The sequence below is a fragment of the Emydura macquarii genome, unplaced genomic scaffold, assembly GCF_026122565.2.
Source record: "Emydura macquarii macquarii isolate MOO-44397 ecotype Brisbane River unplaced genomic scaffold, CSIRO-AGI_Emac_v2 contig_383, whole genome shotgun sequence".
Lineage (NCBI taxonomy): Eukaryota > Metazoa > Chordata > Testudines > Chelidae > Emydura > Emydura macquarii.
In genome coordinates, this window is record NW_027130520.1 from 6,131,192 (window position 1) to 6,149,649 (window position 18,458).

The 18,458-nt window shown below is 39.3% G+C and overlaps 1 protein-coding gene across 4 annotated transcripts in view; it reads left to right on the forward strand.

Moving 5' to 3' along the window:
- Nucleotides 1–18,458, forward strand: part of VPS13B (vacuolar protein sorting 13 homolog B) — an 819,784-nt gene that overhangs the window by 696,045 nt on the left and 105,281 nt on the right. For all 4 annotated transcript variants that reach the window (XM_067537148.1, XM_067537121.1, XM_067537138.1 and 1 more), the window contains 3 exons: nt 2,214–2,416; nt 10,044–10,251; nt 10,561–10,745. In XM_067537148.1, the coding sequence (XP_067393249.1) occupies nt 2,214–2,416; nt 10,044–10,251; nt 10,561–10,745 (596 nt within the window). The remainder of the gene's footprint in view (nt 1–2,213; nt 2,417–10,043; nt 10,252–10,560; nt 10,746–18,458) is intronic.

Here is an 18,458-nt window from a genome sequence, read left to right on the forward strand (position 1 = left end):
CACTCCGCACATACCATACATATCATTCATATTAAAAACAAAAACAAACAAAAAAATCCTTGAACTTGCAGGTCATTTTTGCCATATTACAAATTGTGAAAATAATCTACACAAAAACATATTTCTGCTTTTTAGAATGTAATTTCATCAGAGAAGTGCAAGATAACTTTGAAATAATTAAATATTTTGATTTTGGTGCTCCTAAAAATAACTAATTTAATTAAAGAACCAAATAAACTATTTTCTTTGGCTAAGAGCATTTTTGTATTGTATACTGTATGTTGCTTTGAATCCACTGTTCTCCTGGATATGCTGTGCTTCTCAAAAACAGTGACAAAAGGAAAGGATGTAGTATTATTGAAACTATAAACATATACTTAGTGAGGTTTAGTCTCCTGTTTAATTTTTCTTTTTTTTAATTTTGAAAGAACCTCATCAAATTGGACCGCATTCTTCCCTTGTACATTCACAGAGGGCCAAATCCAGGGATCCAGCACCAAGATTGAGTAATCTAATCTAATCTTATCTAATCTAATCTAATCTAATCTAATCTAATCAACAGCTCTCCTGTTGACTGCCATGGGGCTGGGATTCCATCCCAGAATTTAAGTAATAATCCCCACTACACTTCAAAGTAGCTCCATGGAGGCTACTTCAGCTGAAGTAGCTCTCTTTGGTACCAGCACCCCTCTGCCACGGTAGGGTCCCTTCCACCTCCACCCCTGTACTAGCATGCCTCCTGCACTCTGGTCCACATGGAACTCTGCAGAGGTGGGCTCCATACTGCCCAGCAGGTGGATAATACTTTCAAGACACACACAGTGCAATGGCACCTGTTCAGCTATGGAAGTGATATTGGATTTTTCCAGTAGTTCCTACTGGAATTGATGGAAGCTGTAACATGCATCTCAGGAAAGAATTTTGTCCATTATGTGCTTTCTTCCATAACACAAGCCACTTTCTTAAGAGACAACAGATCAGTACATTATAAAATTATTCTTGGCATTATAGTACTATTAAACTCTCAGGAGATAGACAGATTTTTCCTGGATTCTGAAAGTGGTTTATCAGAGAAGTTTGTCCTCCCACATATTTAACACAGGTATATTTATACTGTACACAGGATAGTGTTCCTTTTTAGTGGGATATTTCTTCTATCAAAAGTTTGAAAATTCAAAATAGTACAGTACTTTGAAACATCTGTATGTTGTAGGCCTTGGGTGTTTTTTAATCTTTCATCTTTTGTAAGTATCAAATTTCATTAGAAAAATAAGCTATAGGCATTGTAAACTAAGAATGGTGAAAGTCAATAAGTCCAAAAATTAGCAGCAAAAGGGAAAAATGTATCCCAACCTCTAGTATAGTACTGTGCATCTAAATATCCTAAAGAGTAGAGAGATATTAGGTATAGTTTGTTTTATTAAATCATTTTGATTTGCACTAAGTTAAATTCACAAGACAACTTAAATTTTTAGGTGGTGGTGCTCTTCTAAAAATCTAACCGGACTTTAACTATTTAAAGGTTTTATAATATTCTGTACACTGTGAATGGTTATGATGTGAAAAGTTTGGATTAAATTGATTTTTTTAGTAAACACATGTTATGTATTTTGAGTTACTGTGATTGTTCCAAGTTGTTGAATTCAAGCAAAAGTCTTATTCTTGTTAAGATCTCTAGACTTTATCAAGGCAATATATTATATTAAGAAATCTGAATGAATGTAGAGAAAATAATTCAAAATGGCTATTTCCTATCAGTTTAGAATATAATAAGTGAAGCAGCTGTTCTTTTCCTTAATATACTCTTTTGAAAAAATTGCATAGTTTAATGAAAAATGTCTCTATTCATAAAACTTAAAATACTTACACATGGAAATGGTCATAAAATTTTGGCAAATAGTACTTTGTAAGGAATGTGCATGAAACATACCTGCTCCCTGACTAGAGCTCAGTATAAAGTGTACTCAATAATGTTGGAAAAGCAAACTGAAAACAAACCAAAAGGAGTATGGCCAGATTGTGAACGCCTTATTTACATTGGTGAGGCATTGACTTACACAAGTAGTCCTACTGAAGTTAATGGGACTACTTGTGTGAATAATTGCTCACCAGTAGCAGTAAGGGATCCACAATCTGGCCCCAAGAGACAATATATATCTTGGGAGAACACACACAGCACTAAGCTAAATGATATCTTTTACCTTTTTCTTCAGGTGTAATTCATGGATCATCATTCGTTCTTGACATAAATGATTTTCTCCTTAAAACAAGTTTCAAAGAAAGAAGCAGAGCTCTGATAGGCCCTTACTGCTGTTCTGTCAATGTGGCGGCTAAGTGGTGTAAGCACAGTGGTAATCCTGGTCCAGAGCAATCCATTCCAAAAATACATATTGACTTGAGAGGAGGACTGATACAGGTCTGTATGTTTTTGGTTCTGGTATTTATCTGAATTTGCCTTGAATAATTCTGATTCTCTGTCTAAACTGCACAGAAAGCTTGTAATTCTTTGCATCGTGAGACAGTTTACTACATTTGAAAGTTTTTACATTTTAAAAGAAGTGTGTGTTTATGTGAAACTACTGATTAAACAAAATGAAACTACATACAGTATTATCTAGAACTGTTCAGGCCATTTTACTGTTGTGTAGCTGTATGTGTGTTCCCTTAAAAGTACTGTATCGGGTTACTAACACTTAACATTTGGGGGCCTGTTTTGATTTGTGTGTGCGTGCATGTGTGCATAATGCCTTGAGGAAGCTCTAACAAATGCACTTCAGTTTCTTAAACTTACAAAAAATATTCTCAGGGGAATAATGGATAACTGTTGTTTGTGGCAATTAACACTCAGTTTTACATGCTATCCTCCCCTTCAGTTGGATGTGTCTGTAACTTGAAGATAGTCCAAGAGACATGGAGTTTTTGAAATGAAGAATTCTGATTTTGTACAACTTAAGCAAGAGGATTGTAATATAGTTAGAGCAGGATATACATATATTTACAATAAGATTTATAAGTACCAAATATTAAAAATACATAAATAAACTCCAGCATGTATAACATAAAAAGGAAATACTGATATTTTCTTGTATGTTGGACCTTTTCCCCTCACCTAAATAAGTAAATTATTAAAGCCTCAGTGTTATGATAAGAGCTTGTGGAACAATACAAAAATTATTACAATATTTTCATGAATAGAATCATTGAATTTGGTTCACTGGTATTTGTTTGCTAATTGTTGTTCACAAGTATTTGGATAGCTACCATTCATGAAAATGTTCCTAAATCCCAAATTTGATCACTAACGATTATTAGTACAAAATTTATTATTGAAGCATACTATTCATTATTCACTGTTCATGATACTTTTTTTAAAACTTTTGTCATTCAGAAAAGGAGCAGATAGCATTTGACTAAAGTGACCAATCACAGACCACAAATAGTAAATGGCTGAAGTGAGAACTGTTAAACAACCGCCAACCAAATTTGTTTGCATACACTGTTCAATAAATATTTATAAACAAAATATTTGCAGAAATCTGGATCAGTTTGTAAATGTTGGCAAAATGAAAACAGGCTATATTTACAATTAATCATTCACAACAAATAATTTCACCAGCTCTAAATATGACTGCATCTGTCATTATTAATGTGTACTACGGGAGTGCCTAAAAGTCCCAAATGATATTGGTGCCTCTTTGTGTTAGGTTCTGTATCTACATATAGACAGGGAGTTGCTGCCATGAAAATCTTTCAATCTAAATTGACAAGACCGATAAAGAGTAGGAGAAAGGAATTGTTTATCCCACTTCACAGATGAAGAACTGAGGCACAGTGAGATTACCTGTGCAGCTTTTGGCAAGTCACTGAATTTGTGGCAGAGCCAAGAATTAAACTAAGCCTTTTGAGTCCCAGTCCAGTGCCTTAACCACAGGACCATCCTTCCTCACTGCCACACCATAATTGAGGCAAAAAAGTATTGTCAGCTTTGACTGTAAGGCACCCTCATTCTCCTTGCAAAATGAGCATTAAATGTTACCACTGAATCTTTCAGACCATTCTTTCAGGTGCTTCTCTTTTCTGATCTTTGTTTCCCTTTCCCATACACTTATAATTCATAGTTGTAGGAGGTTACTTCCAGTTCAGGACCATTTGCAATTCTATTTCCATAAGGCCGTATTTTCTCCCACAATTTATGAATCGCTGCAGAGGAAGGAAAAACATGGTTCTCAGCCAGCTATACTGCAAGTCTTTTTAGGTCTTCTTAGACTTCCTGCTTCTGTACTCCATAGTGAAAAGATCTTTTGTCTCTGGAGAAGTTAATACTCTGTTCCTCTGTGCAGACTACATCATTGGTTTACTTCCACCCACCACCTGCAAACTTTTGACCTGCCATCTGGTGGTTTCATCCCATGATGAAATCAATAGATAAGGTTGCTTCTGTTTTTCTCTTTGCCTCTGGGTGCACTTCTGCACTCAGAGTCCTGAATTGTTGGTTGTCAACTCCTTGTTGTCAGACATATACTAAAGATACTGCATTCTAGATAACCTAAATTTTTGGTTTCTTGATATTCCACTGGGTCCAACACTGGGATGAATTTCAAGGACCAGGACTCAATTACATTTTGAGTGATGTGGCATGGATTAGACCAGCTACCTCTTTAAGTGAGGTGCAGAGGGAGTTCCGGGGGCGTATGCCATGGGGCAATTGTTGAAAAATTACTTTGTCATCATTTTGTCACTGGTTTGTCCAAGTCTTCAGGATTGCTGCAGATAGCTGTGTGAATGCAGAAATGCAGCACTACTTGGCAAGGTGAAGGGGAACTGTTTATCAGTTTCTCACTTTGCTGGGAAAGACTGATCCATTCATTCCTCAGTGCACTCACTGCCTGTTGAAAGCACCCAGATAGGATTAGACATATTAGTGTTGAAATACCTGAGATTACAAATCATTTAGGATTATATGATTCACCCTGCAGAGCCAGTTAACAGGTAACAAACTGCAGAAATCCTTTCAACATTTTTTTAAACCTTGTCAATTTTCTTTTCTTTTCTTTTTCTTTCTTTCTTTCTTTCTTTCTTTCTTTCTTTCTTTCTTTCTTTCTTTCATTCTGCTGGAAATGTTTATGTATCTTCAGGATTTTTAAGTCTATTTTCCTCATTTTTTTCTACACACCTTAGTGCTTTGATTAAATATAGCCTGAACTGGAGCCCTGGATATGCACCTCCCTAAAATTTTGGAACTGAGATCTACTCCAAATTCAAACTTTGCTCAAAATCAATAGCACTCCTTTCTGAAGGTGGACTCTCCCCCCTAGAAGTGTGGTTCTAGATCCTAATCTGCCCTTTCCTCAAATTAAAAATTGCTGAGATTCAGGATTATGGTATGTCTGTCTGTCTAAGGTACTAATACCATAGTATCTGAGCATTTCAGATTTTTTGTATTTAAAATACATTTAGAGCATATTTATCCTTATGAGTCCATTATAAAGATAATCCTGAACTGCAAAGATTGGATCTAAATCTGCAACACATGGTAGAATGTACATTAAAACAAACAAAAAAAAACCCTACCACAACAAAACACTGCACTACACACACACAGAATTTTCCCCTGGGGAGAGGATGAGAGAAAGAACAGGGAGATGGGAGGACAAGGGATTGGGTCTGGGATTCTGACTGTTATTTCTTCACCTCTTTTTTTCTATTGTATCTCTGCTTCCCCCATGTTCTCTCACTTTCACTTATCCTCCCTGTTTTCTCTAAACACGTCTTCTTTCCTTTTCTCATGATGTCACTCCCATCTTCTTGTTCTGTTTTTTTTTTTTCTTTCCCATTATTGTTCTGCCTCACTGCTCTCTTTTGCCCAAATACCAGAAATAAATACTTGTTATGTGGTTTCTTGCTTGGGCAACATATCCAGGTCTTTCTCTCCCAAGAAATATTGTGAAATTTACTTCATGCTGCTCTTCTTTATCCTCCCTGTTATATATTAGACATTTTTAATCAGCACATGCTCATGAATTGTGGGATGATGAGGGACTACTGTATCAATAATTGGATGATTCAGAACCGGTACCTCCCCAGGCTCAAAATAGCCTGAATGTGACTGTCTTCAGGCTTGCTGGACAACTGTTGGGGGGTGAAGGAGATTTAAGCTTTAAAGTTGCCTGGTTTGCTGGCAGTGAGTTATATTGAATTTTACTGCTAAACTTTTAGGGTATTATTTGTGATGTGTTTTTAAGATATGTTAAGGATGGCTGCAGTTTATGGAAGGGCATTTTTTGTGTGCTTGCATAAATCTAAATAAATAAAATAATAGATAAATATTAAGTAATCTTCTGATTTGTTCACTGGCATCTCTTTAAAGCACCATAATATATATAGTGTTGTGCATTTTCAGTTTTTACAGATTTTTACTGATAAATTACCAGGTTTTTTTAATTAAAGGAGTTCAGTTTTTACTGATTTACACCCATATATCAATCCATTCAATATTTTTTCAGGTACTTATTTTTGTTAAACACTAATGCTTTACACAATTGTTTTGCTCTGAAGCTCTGAGTTTGAAGCAGTTCTGCAGTGTAAAATGCAGAATACACCCATGGTGGAGGTTGGCAAATCAAACAACGTTAATATCGCACTGTGATTGACTCACAAGGAGACATTGCTTTCCTAGTTCTTTGCATCCATTTAGTGCAGCGCCAAATTTAAACAATCAATCTTCCAGAGATAAAGTTAATAAGGTAAAAAGGTAAATATGGGGCAAAAATACAAATCTGTGCCTGAATATCAACAAGAAAATCAGTGCTTAGAAATTTTCAAGAGAGGTAAAGATGGTAGTGAAGAAGATGCATTGCACTGCAAATACTGCAGCACTGACAGAATAAAGGAGCATGTCGAAAGCAAGTGACACAAGAAGCTTAAGGAAGAAAGTGAGCTTTGTAATAAACAGTGAATATCAGGAGCTTTCACCAGGGCTTTAATGAAAGAGAAGACACAGCATGATTGTGTCAGTGAATATGTGCATGATCTTTGTTTCACGGGACAACCACTGTTAATTACAGAGGGGCCTATTGGTGACTTTGTGCACAATAGAGCAGCAAAAACCCTTCCTAAAGCACGCAACCTCACTTCTAAATATCTGAAAGAAAATGATGATGCTTTAGTATCTAAACTGATGGAATGAATTGGTGGAGTCTCATCTAATTTTTGGTAAATCTCCTGATGCTTTGAACCATCCCATTCTTGGCTTTTGTTTTTGTTTTTTTATTTCAGAGTGAATAAACCTGCATTGTTTTGTGCTGATGTGACATTCATCCTCTCTGCAAACAGCTGTTTAGTTGATGCAGCAATAACTGACATGTTTGATATGTACCAACTAACTTGGGAAAATGTGGCCACAACTAATATAGATTCTGCTTCCTACATTGCTAAGTTTGCACGGAAGATTAAACTTAATCAGAAACCGGAGCTGCTATGTATTACCTGTCATGCTCATCTGATTAATGTTGAGCTGTCAGCAGCTACTGCTACAGAAGAAATGAAAGATGCAAAATCTTGCATTATTGGGTTCGGGGCCATTTTCAAGCATGCAAACAAGATGAAGGCTTTGTTTTACACAGTCTGAGACCAGTGCAGACTGCTGATTACCCATCCCTGTTCTGCCACATTGGTGGATGAGCTTGTACTTCGTTGCCTGTCATTGTCATGGGGAGTACCACTCATCACTGGGCTGGTGCCACCTCTTCCTGGTCATTCTGGGGATTAACTCGAGGCCGAATCCCCGTGTCCACGGTTTGCATACCGTCACTCCATCTCTGCTGTCCACCTGCAGACCCTCTCGTAGCCTTAGGAACCACAGTGTCCTCTTCATGGCTTGGCCCTCTGGCAGTGTCACTGTCCATGTTCCCCCCTTCTAAGAGAGGTTTACCTCCGCAATAGTCCTTGGCAGTCCTCTTGCTCACTGCCTTCCTGCCACTTGCCCAGTGGCTGGTAGGGAAACCTGAGTCCGTCCTCTTCTCTGTGTTACAGCCCAGGGACCCTCGGTTGAGCAGCCTGGGCCTTCTCTCTTTGGCCTCAATGCTCTATCCCTAGGCCACTTCCTACTGTAGTTCCCCTTTTCTTTCTGGGCCTATCAGTTCCCAAAGCCTCCTCCCTCTTCCCAAGGAGTGCATGCAGTCTCCACCTACTTCCCTTCTCTTGGGAGTGTCTGCCTTTTCCCAGCAGCCTCTTCTCCTTTCAGTTCCTGGGCTTTATAGGCCCTGCCTATTCCAACCCAGTTGAGCCTCCTTAATTAGCTGCCTGATGGGTTAATTGTCCCATCTGTCCCGCATCTGTCACCCTATCACAGTCATGGAAATAACGTGTGGACTATGCTAATGCATCTCCTGTATCAACCTGTGTTTGTTGGTTCTAAAGAAGAAACTCTGAAGAGACTTGCAAATAACCAAAATGATCGCCAGATTCTGTGCACCAAGATAATGTTCATTGTTGAAAACTTGGAATCACTGTGTGACACACAGAAAACACTGGAGTTTTCTCCAACTACTGCCAACGCATTTGCCAGTAAAGATGTTTACCAGATCTCGACAACCAAAATCTTAGCTGAATTGAGCACAAAAGCTGCAGGAAAAACATATGGTGAGAAAACTCAACTATTTCTGGAAATCCTTCCAACCCCAGAACACGAGAAAACCAAAAAAAGCATTCAAAACCTTCAACACGGCTCTCAGCCAAAAATGGGAGATGACCGTGGCCCGAAATCTGAACCCCAAAGTATTTGGTGCTGAAGATTATTTTTGCAATGTCATCCAGGTGTTGTATCCCTTCCTCAAGGCAAATTTTGCAGCAAACTATGACTGTTATGCCAGAGTGGTTCAACCATTTGCCATTAAAGATGAAATTTCAAATCTGAAAGAGGAATTTACAACTTACATGAACATGCCTAACCCAGACAATGTGAAACTGGATATGCTTTTTTTTTTGGAACAGTCATCAGCCATCCCAACTTAAGCAAAATGGCATAGTGATCTTTGAGTTGTACCCCCTGGATTTGTTGATGCAGAGTGCTTATTTTCAAAGTTGGACTACCTCCAAGACAGAAAGAAGCTCAACATGAGTGAGGATACTTTGAAGAAAATTACGTGAGCGTAGACAAACCAGGATTTCTGGGAAAACAACTAGCTCTGAGAGACAAAAAAACCCTTTGTATATTAAAAAGAAGTTTCAATTATATTGCAGTAAAATATATATATTGTGAATTTTTTTTCTTTGTTTTTGCCCTGGTTTTTCCCAATTTTTGTTTTAAATTTAATCTGATTTCATCCCAATTTTAATGTTTGGAAAATAAACACTGAAAAATCCCCAGAATTATTTTTTTTAAATAAAAACTGAAAACACAGAACATTAAATATTTATAATAGGGGTTCATCTTACTCTCTGCATTGTTCCTTCCTAGTTGCCTTCTCTTTCCACCAATTCTAAGTGTAATGGAAATGTATAAATAGACTTGAAGGTTTAAGAAAATCCATAAAAACACTAACTAAAAGATCTTCCATGGGAACTTATTGCCAAACATATATATCGCAAGAAGATAATTTTAAGGAACCAGACCTAATGACCTCAGAAGAATCACATTCCTAAATGCCCTGTTTTGGAACACTATGCCCTGAACAATTGAAACTTTGCAATTATTTTCCTCATAAGCTTATCCTAAAACCTGGCTCAGTGGGAATACTCCTAGCATTAAGCAATATGCCCAACAGTAAGTATGCTTTGGGTACCAAATAAATAATAAAAATAAGTGTGGTCCTTGGACTGGAGAAAAAGACAAATTTGCCAAATGGCATTCTAGAATCTTTATGCCCTTAAGTAGGTTTGCAGAAAGTTACAGTATATGAAGACTGTGCTGCGAAGAGAATATAGTTTTTTTAAATTTTTATTTATTGATTTATTTAGTTAATTTGTTTTAAATGATTACATATTTTTAAATCAATTTTTTGTTATCTTTTTTGGTTTTTTCTTTTCTTTATTTTTTTAATAAGATCTTCTGGGGTCAAGAGCATTTGAATTGTTTAGTTCTTCTCCATGAACTTCTGCAAGGATACCTTACTGAAAAAGGCAAGATGGAGACGCTGATCTCTGATCAAACATATCGGACTCTGTCTCCTGTCATAAGGAATCAGACCTCAAAAACTGAGCATACCTCAGATGATCTGAGAACAGGCCTGTTCCAGTACATACAGGATGCAGGTAGGAATATTATTATTAGTTTTTTTTAAATTACAAAGTAAGTACAGTAGTAACCTTTTAAAGATCACTTACCTATTACAAAGTTCTTTACCTTTTTTGGTAAGGAAATTGAAAACAACATCTGCTGCATCAACATCTTTTTGATTCCTTTCCATTTAGCTGTAATCTTTTGAAAGTCAGGGAAATTGCCTTTTTATTTTCTCTTCTTTTGATCCTAAGAGATTTATTTTTAACTACTTTTGACTCATAAACTAGCATGTTCCCTTTTAGAAATTATATAACAGATTATAGCTTTCTTTCATTTGACAGAAGCACAGAAACTGCCAGGTGCCTATGAAGTTGTGTTTTACAATGAAACTGAGGATAGTCCAGGAATAATGTTATGGAGATATCCAGAACCCAGAGTGCTTACTCTTGTAAGAATAACTCCTGTTCCTTTTAATACAACTGAAGATCCGGATATTAGCACTGCAGACCTTGGAGATGTTCTTCAGGTTGGTAATGGGGATTCCTACTTTAATTAACAAAAGAAAATGTTGTTATAAAGTTTATTCAGTGTTTTAGAAATCACTGTTAGTAAAAATTGTACATAAAACAAACATCAGAGGCCTAATGATCTCAGCAGGAGGTGAATTTTGTAGCTTAAACACATAGCTAATTTAAAATGACTCAAACAGTGCTTTCTACCATTTACCTGTGACGGCTTTTCCTCAGTGTAATAAACCACAGCAAACCTCAGCAATTCTGGTTTGCAGGAGATTGTGTGAACTTTTTAATTTGGGTTCATGTGGTCTCACCCCTCTGAGTTTTGATTTGAGCTTTTGATTTGAATCAACCTGAAAAACACAAACGGAAACTGAGCCCAAAGTATCAAGTTTTCCCTGGTTTCAGGTGGAAACTACACAGAACTTCTGAGCATTGCGTATCTTCTACCTGAAACTAAACTGGAACCTCCTTCCACCAGCAGGCTCTTCAGGATTTTCCTTTTGTCTTTTGGTGTCTTCTAAGGTTCTTGGGGACCTGGAAACCCTCGCTCTGTCATTACCTTCAGTGTCTCTGGTGACAGATGGTTGTCTCTTTTCTATGTTCTTCAGGGCAGATGGTAATGAGCCTGCTTTTCCATCTTCTTGCTTTGGGAGGGCTGTCCACAGTGCAGTCCAAACCTGTTGTCCCAATCCATGGATCTCCTCTTCAGTGGAGCACTGTCTGCCTCCCTCTATTCAGCTGGAGTGTGGCTATTCTAAAGTAGTAGTGGTCCTGCAACTGCCAACTGCATTGCTCTTCTATTACTTATGAGGCCCGTTGCTCCCCAAAATACATGATTAGGAATTTTGTACTATCTACTGTAATCCATCTTTATTATTTCCCTTATTCTCTGCATTTCTATATAGATATTTATTCAACTGTCAAGTCACTAATATTACCTTTCACCTTTTTCTGCAGGCCAAATCCATCTCCTGGCTCAGTCAGATCTGCTTATTAGAATTATAGAATTGTAGGACTGGAAGGGACCTTGAGAGGCCATTTGGTCCAGTCCCCTGCACTTATGGCAGGACTAAGTATTATCTAGACCAGTGTTTCTCAATTGGTGTTCCGCGGAACCCTGGGGTTCCGTGGGAACACTGTTAGGGTTCCGCAAGCAGCTGTTCTCCGCACTGCCGAAAAAGGGAAGATGTCCCAGATTTTTCGGCAGAGGGTATCAAGTGTAAGTGTAATTTAATTGAGAAACGGTGACCTAGTTGTTTGTATATAATTTGCTTATTTCAACATTTTTTTTGGCCCCATATGTAAAAATACTGTTAAGAGTTTGGGGGGTTCCGCAATTATTTATCGAGTTCAAAAGGGTTCCGTGGCCAAATTTAATTGAGAAACACTGATCTAGACCATCCCTGACAGATGTTTGTCTAACCTGCTATTAAAAATTCGAAGGATGTAGGTTACACAACCTCTCTAGGCAATTTATTCCATCCAGTGTTTATCTTCCCTGACAGTCAAGAAGTTTTTCCTAATATACCGCCTTTGCTGCAATTTAAGCCCATTGCTTCTTGTCCTATCCTCAGAGGCTAAGGAGAATAATTTTTCTCCCTCCTCCTTCTAACAACCTTTTATGTACTTGAAAACTGTTATCATGTCCCCTCTCAGTCTTCTTTTCTCCAAACTAAACAAACCCATGTTTTCAATCTTCCCTCATAGGTCATGTTTTCCAGCCCTTTAATCATTTTTGTTGCTCTTCTCTGGGCTTTCTCTAATTTGTCCACATCTTTCTTGAAATGTGGTGCCCAGACCTGAACTCAGTACTCCAGTTCAGGCCTAATTAATGCGTGGAAGAATTACTTCTCGTGTCTTGCTTACAACTCTCATGCTAATACATCCCAGAATGATGTTTGCTTTTTTTGCAACAGGGTTACTCTGTTGACTCATATTTAGCTTGTGATCCACTCTGACCCCCAGATCCCTTTCCACAATACTCCTTCCTAAAAAGTCATTTCCCATTTTGTATGTGTGCAACTGATTGTTCCTTCCTAAGTGGAGTACTTTGCATGTGTCCTTATTGAATGTCATCCTGTTTACTTCAGACCATTTCTCCAGTTTGCCCAGATCATTTTGAATTGTAATCCTATCCTCCAAAGCATTTGCAACCCCTCCCAGTTTGGTATCGTCCACAAACTTTATAAGTGTAGTCTCTATGCCATTATCTAAATCTTTGATGAAGATATTGAACAGAACGGGACCCAGAACTGATCCCTGCGGGACCCCTCTCAATAGGTCCTTCCAGCTTGACTGTAAGCCACTGATAACTACTCTTTGGAAATGATTTTCCAACCAGTTATGCACCCACCTTATAGTAGCTCCATCTAAGTTGTATTTCCCTAATTTGTTTATGAGGTCATGTGAGACCGTATCAAAAGCCTTACTGAAGTCAAGACATACCACATTTACCGCTGCTTCCCATCCACAAGGCATGTTAGCCTGTCAAAAAAAAGGGTGGTTTAACATGATTTGTTGTTGACAAATCCATACTGACTGTTACTTATTTTATTATCTTGTAGGTGTTTGCAAATTGATTGTTTAATTATTTGCTCCATTATCTTTCTGGGTACTGAAGTTAAGCTGACTGGTCTGTGATTCCCCAGGTTGTCCTTATTCCCCTTTTTATAGATTGGCACTATTGTTCCTTTCCCCCTTCCCCCTCCCAAGCATTGAATAACAGACTTACACTGTCCTTGGTCTTTCTCTTGCTTCTAATGTATTTGTAGAATGTTTTTGTGTTACCCTTTATGTTTCTAGCTAGTTTACTCTCATTTTATGCTTTAGCCTTTCTAATTTTTTCACTATGTACTTGTGTTATTTGTTTATATTTATCCTTTGTAATTTGACCTAGTTTCCACTTTTTGTAGAACTGTTTTCTGAGTTTCAGATCAGTGAAGATCTCCTGGTTAAGCCAGGGTGGTCAGTTGCCATACTTCCTATCTTTCCTACACAGTGGGATAGTTTGCTCTTGTGCCCTTAATAATGTCTCTTTGAAAAACCGCCAACTCTCTTCAGCAGTTTTTCCCCTTAGACTTGCTTTATGGGATTTTACCTACCAATCCCCTGAGTTTGCTAACGTCTGCTTTCTTGAAATCCATTAACTTTATTGTGCTTTTTCCCTCCTACCATTCTTTAAAATCATTAACTCCGCTATTTTATGATCACTTTGAAATATTATTCAGCTTTGAAATAGTAATGCAAATTATATTAATTAAATAAAATGTCCCCCTCCTTTCCAAGTGAGAGATATTACATTTTATTTTGTTATTGTTATAACTGTAATGGAAGAGTTTCTGTTTTAAGAATTTAATTATGCAACAGTATGCATTAAGTTATGGATCAGGCTAATCTCCCACAGAAATGTATAATAGCATTATATTGCACAAAGTGTTAATGAGATCATGAAGGTGTCCTGCCAATTTCTTTGCTCTCTAGACAGGCAAGTTTCAATTCCCTTAAATTATATGAAGGTTAACAACTAAATTGAAGAAATCAGCTAAGGTTGGCCTGGGGTCTTATCAAAGATCAAAATAATGTTATCATGCATTTTCCTGAGGACTCCGTTCAGTTCATGTAGACCATAAAGATTATATTTTCAAAGCAATATGCAACTAGTCTTCTGAATACATCTCATTATAGTTAGCAGGCTATGTGGGCAAAATTCCATGTGTACCACTTTAAAAATCTAGCCCTATGTGTCAGTACATGTTCTTGAGTACATGTTCTTGAGTACATGTCAGCGTGGTTCACACTGTAGTTGTGCATACCCCTCATGCATGCAACACTGGAGTTTTTTAAATAGCACTGTCTGTTGGGGCTGCATATAAACACTGTGCCTTCTCATGTTCCCATACAAGGGCATACGGGGCAAGGCATTTGCAACCCTCTCTCAGATCCCTCTTACCAGGTGGCAGTGAGATGGAATCTGGCAAGTATACAAGCCACTAGTTCTTAGCTCTTGCTAAACTTATACAATTCTTTGAGAAAATCTTCAGAATTACTTCTCATATTCTGTATTGACTACCATGAATTTTTCCATCCATTTGAACTGAACTGTACTGATCAGAACCCCTCATACACCTATGTATGTTGTCCTTTAATGTGGCAGGATTTAAGTCCTGTCCATCCTGTGATGGACTAATAGGGTGACTACATGGCAAGTGTGAAAAATTGGGACAAGTGTATGGGGGATAATAGGAGCCTATATAAGACAAAGCCCCAAATAGCGGGACTGTCCCTATAAAATTGGACTAATGCTCACCTATGGACTAATCCCTCTGAAAGATGGAAATAGCAGGTTTCTCTTCTGTGTGGGGACATCTCCAATACTGAGCAGATTCTCTGTCAGCTTGCCATTCTCCATGAGAATGAGTGAGTTGCAAGACGCAAAGCTAAACCTCTACAATCTGGAAAACCCTATGAAGGTGTCTGCAGATCCTGAGATTAGCTCTCGAGTGGAGCTGTCAGACAAGCCAGCTTCATTCAGCACCCCATCCAACAGAAAAGCAACAGCAAAGACCAGTGCAGAGAAGATGGCACTGTTACTCAGTATCAATGCCAATATTGACATCACCGGCACCAAAGCTGTCCTCAAAAATCTAAGATTGTGTCACCTCCTCTGGCATCTACATCTGGCTCCAAGAAGGGCCACTCCAAACAGAGGAACAGATTTCAGACAGAACTCAATTTCCTCCTGTACGGACTGTACGGTCACTGAAGATAAATCCACCAGGTACCACATAGTATTAAGGGTTGGGAAAAAGGAGCATCTTACAGTGCAGCAGACTCCTCCAGCACCAACCCCAGCTCTGATGATGCACCCATCAGTGTTAATGCCCACCATGGAGGATAAGCCCAGAGGAGAACCAAGACCACCATTGGTATCGAGACACCCACCTGCACCAGTACAAACTCTGATACGAGAATGCTGTATATTTTGACACTACCCTGAAGGAGGTCTACTCCTCTTCACCATCATCGTGGCATATGTTCTTCCCATCATCCAGTAGAAAACTTTATTCTCTGAGATCAGTGATCAACACCACAGAGATATCTACCAGCTTACCCTATAGGACTCAGCCACCATCCGTCCATCAGGAATAACGCTGGACTGACCATTAACCAATAAGCCAGCCTTATTCCCACGGCATGACACCATGGCCCTATTGGGGTAGCGGGGCCCACCATCTCAGGCATAAAGAAGCCAATCTTCACTGTACTCAAAGAAGAGGAAGGAGAATACTCTCCCAATCAGCATCCCTGGCTGAATCATCTATGCCAGAATACCAAGAAGATCCAGGGACAGAGCAGCACCAGCCCCCTGTATTACCACCAAAGGACCTTTCATCTTTGTCACTTGATGGAATGATATCCTTGGCACTACCCTGAGGAGGAGTGGTCGATGTTGGAGTGTTTGATGTTGCATGCACAGGAAGTTGGAGAACCAGACAGCCCCAGGCATCCAACATCCTGAGAAAGACACTGACAACAATCAAGGGCTCTCTGGGGATGTCTATCAGCTTTTGGCCCAGCTGCAAAATTGATGGAGAAGAGGTACCAGGTACCTTCCACAGGATTTGAGTATTTTTATACCCACCTCAACCTGGGCTACTTAGTCATGTCAAAGGTACAACAAAAGTCAAGGTCAAGTAAGAGTAGCCCCAACCCCAAAAGGCTTGACCTTTTGTGAGAAAGTCACACCCTATTTTTTCCTGCAGGGGCTAATTGTTAGGCCTTCCTGGCCAAATATTATCAGGACATAGTGTAAGAGGATGAACAGAAGAAAGGATTCACATGCCTTCTGTACTGCCTGTAGTTCCAGGACATTGATGTGCATTCTGGACTCTAGGGATGTCCATGTTCCTTGAGGGGTCCCAGTAATGGAGTGTATATCCCCAGAGAGCACAGGGTGGCTTTTGAATCAGTGAGTACAAAACACTGTCTGTCCTCTGGCAGAATAGCTCTGAGCCCTTGATTGTGGTCAGAGTCTTTCTCAGGATGTTGGATGCCTGGGGCTGTCTGGTTCCCCAACCTCCTGCACATGTCATCTCACCCACTGATTACCCTCCAACATTCCCCAAACTCCTGACCCAGTGCAATGGCAACATCGAACACTTCAGTGCACAACCACTCCACCTCAGGGTGTGGTATTTGAATGGGCATCATCCCTAGAATGTGCATGCTCCTCAACGGTATGAGACATCCTTTCTTATAGCAGAAAGGACTCTACTAGAAAATATTACTTAGCTAAATGGCAATGCTTCTTATTCTGGACTCAGCAAAGAGGCATTTAATCAGAAGCTAGAGATATTCCCCTTATCCTAGACTATATCCTATCTTTGAAAACATTGGATCTATCCCTCAGCTCATTGCGAATACACTTAGTTGCAATCAGTGCATACCATCCACCTGCTCAGGGCTACTCCATTTTCGCTCATCCACTAACCAATAGATTCTGGAAAGGCTTGATAAGAACTTTCCCACCTCCTCAGAAGATTGTTCCCCCCTGGGACCTGAATCTTGTTCTTTCTTTACTAACAAGGCCCCCCTTTGAGTCATTAGCTACTTGCTCCATGTCCCTCCTCTCCATGAAGGTCGCCATTCTTGTAGCTATCACATCAACAAGAAGGGTCAGCGAGCTAGGAGTAATGATGGTAGACCCTCCATACATGGTGTTCCATAAAGATAATGCTTTTTTACATCTATATTCCAAATTTATCCCTAAAGTAGTTTGGAATTTCACCTTAACCAGTCTATTCACTTACCGATATTCTGCCCAAAACTGCACCCATCTGCAGAAGAACACTCCCTTGATGTTCAACAAGCCTTGGTCTTTTACCTGCAGAGAACATGACCAATCAGTAAGTCTCCAAAACTCTGTCGCTATTGCAGAAAGAGTAAGAGGCACACCAGCTCCATGCAAAGAATTTCCAAATGGATATCTGGCAGCATTCTATTCTTTTGGCTCTCAAACCTCCCTCCCCCTCACACCACTGAAGCCCAAGCAATGACCATAGCGTCTTCAGGATGTACCCCTCCTGGACATCTGTAAAGCAGCCATGTGGAGTTTCATTCACATGTTTGCAAGGCATTATGCCCTGCTGCAGGACTCAGCTGCCGATGCCTCCTTTGAGACAGAGGTTCTCCGCTCAGCCCTACAGTCTTCATCCTTGCATCTTCCTCCTACTTAAGTACTGCTTGTCAAGCACCCACAGTGGAATACAATAGGGACCATCCCTCACAGAAGAGGGAAGTTACTTACCTGTAACTGGAAGTTCTTCAAGATGTGTGGTCCCTATCTGTATTCCACTACCCACCCTCCTTTCCCTCTGCTGCGGATCTTCTCTGATTCACAGTGGAAAAGGAACTGAAGAGGTGGTTGGTCCACCCCACCCTTTATCACCTCAGTTGGAGGCATGAGGCAAGCCAGTGCACAAGCACGGATCAATGGACACTATTTTCAAATTCTCTGATTCTAGGCACCTGGTGCACATGTGTTACCCATAGTGGAATACAGATAGGAACCACACATCTCGAAGAACCTCCAGTTACAGGTAAGTAACTTCCTCTTACTTTCTCTACAGTAACTGTGGATCTTCGAGATGTTATAATCACTGTGGATCCCATGACCTGCTCTCCATCCCAACTTTTCAATGGCCTTAGCAACATGGGTTATG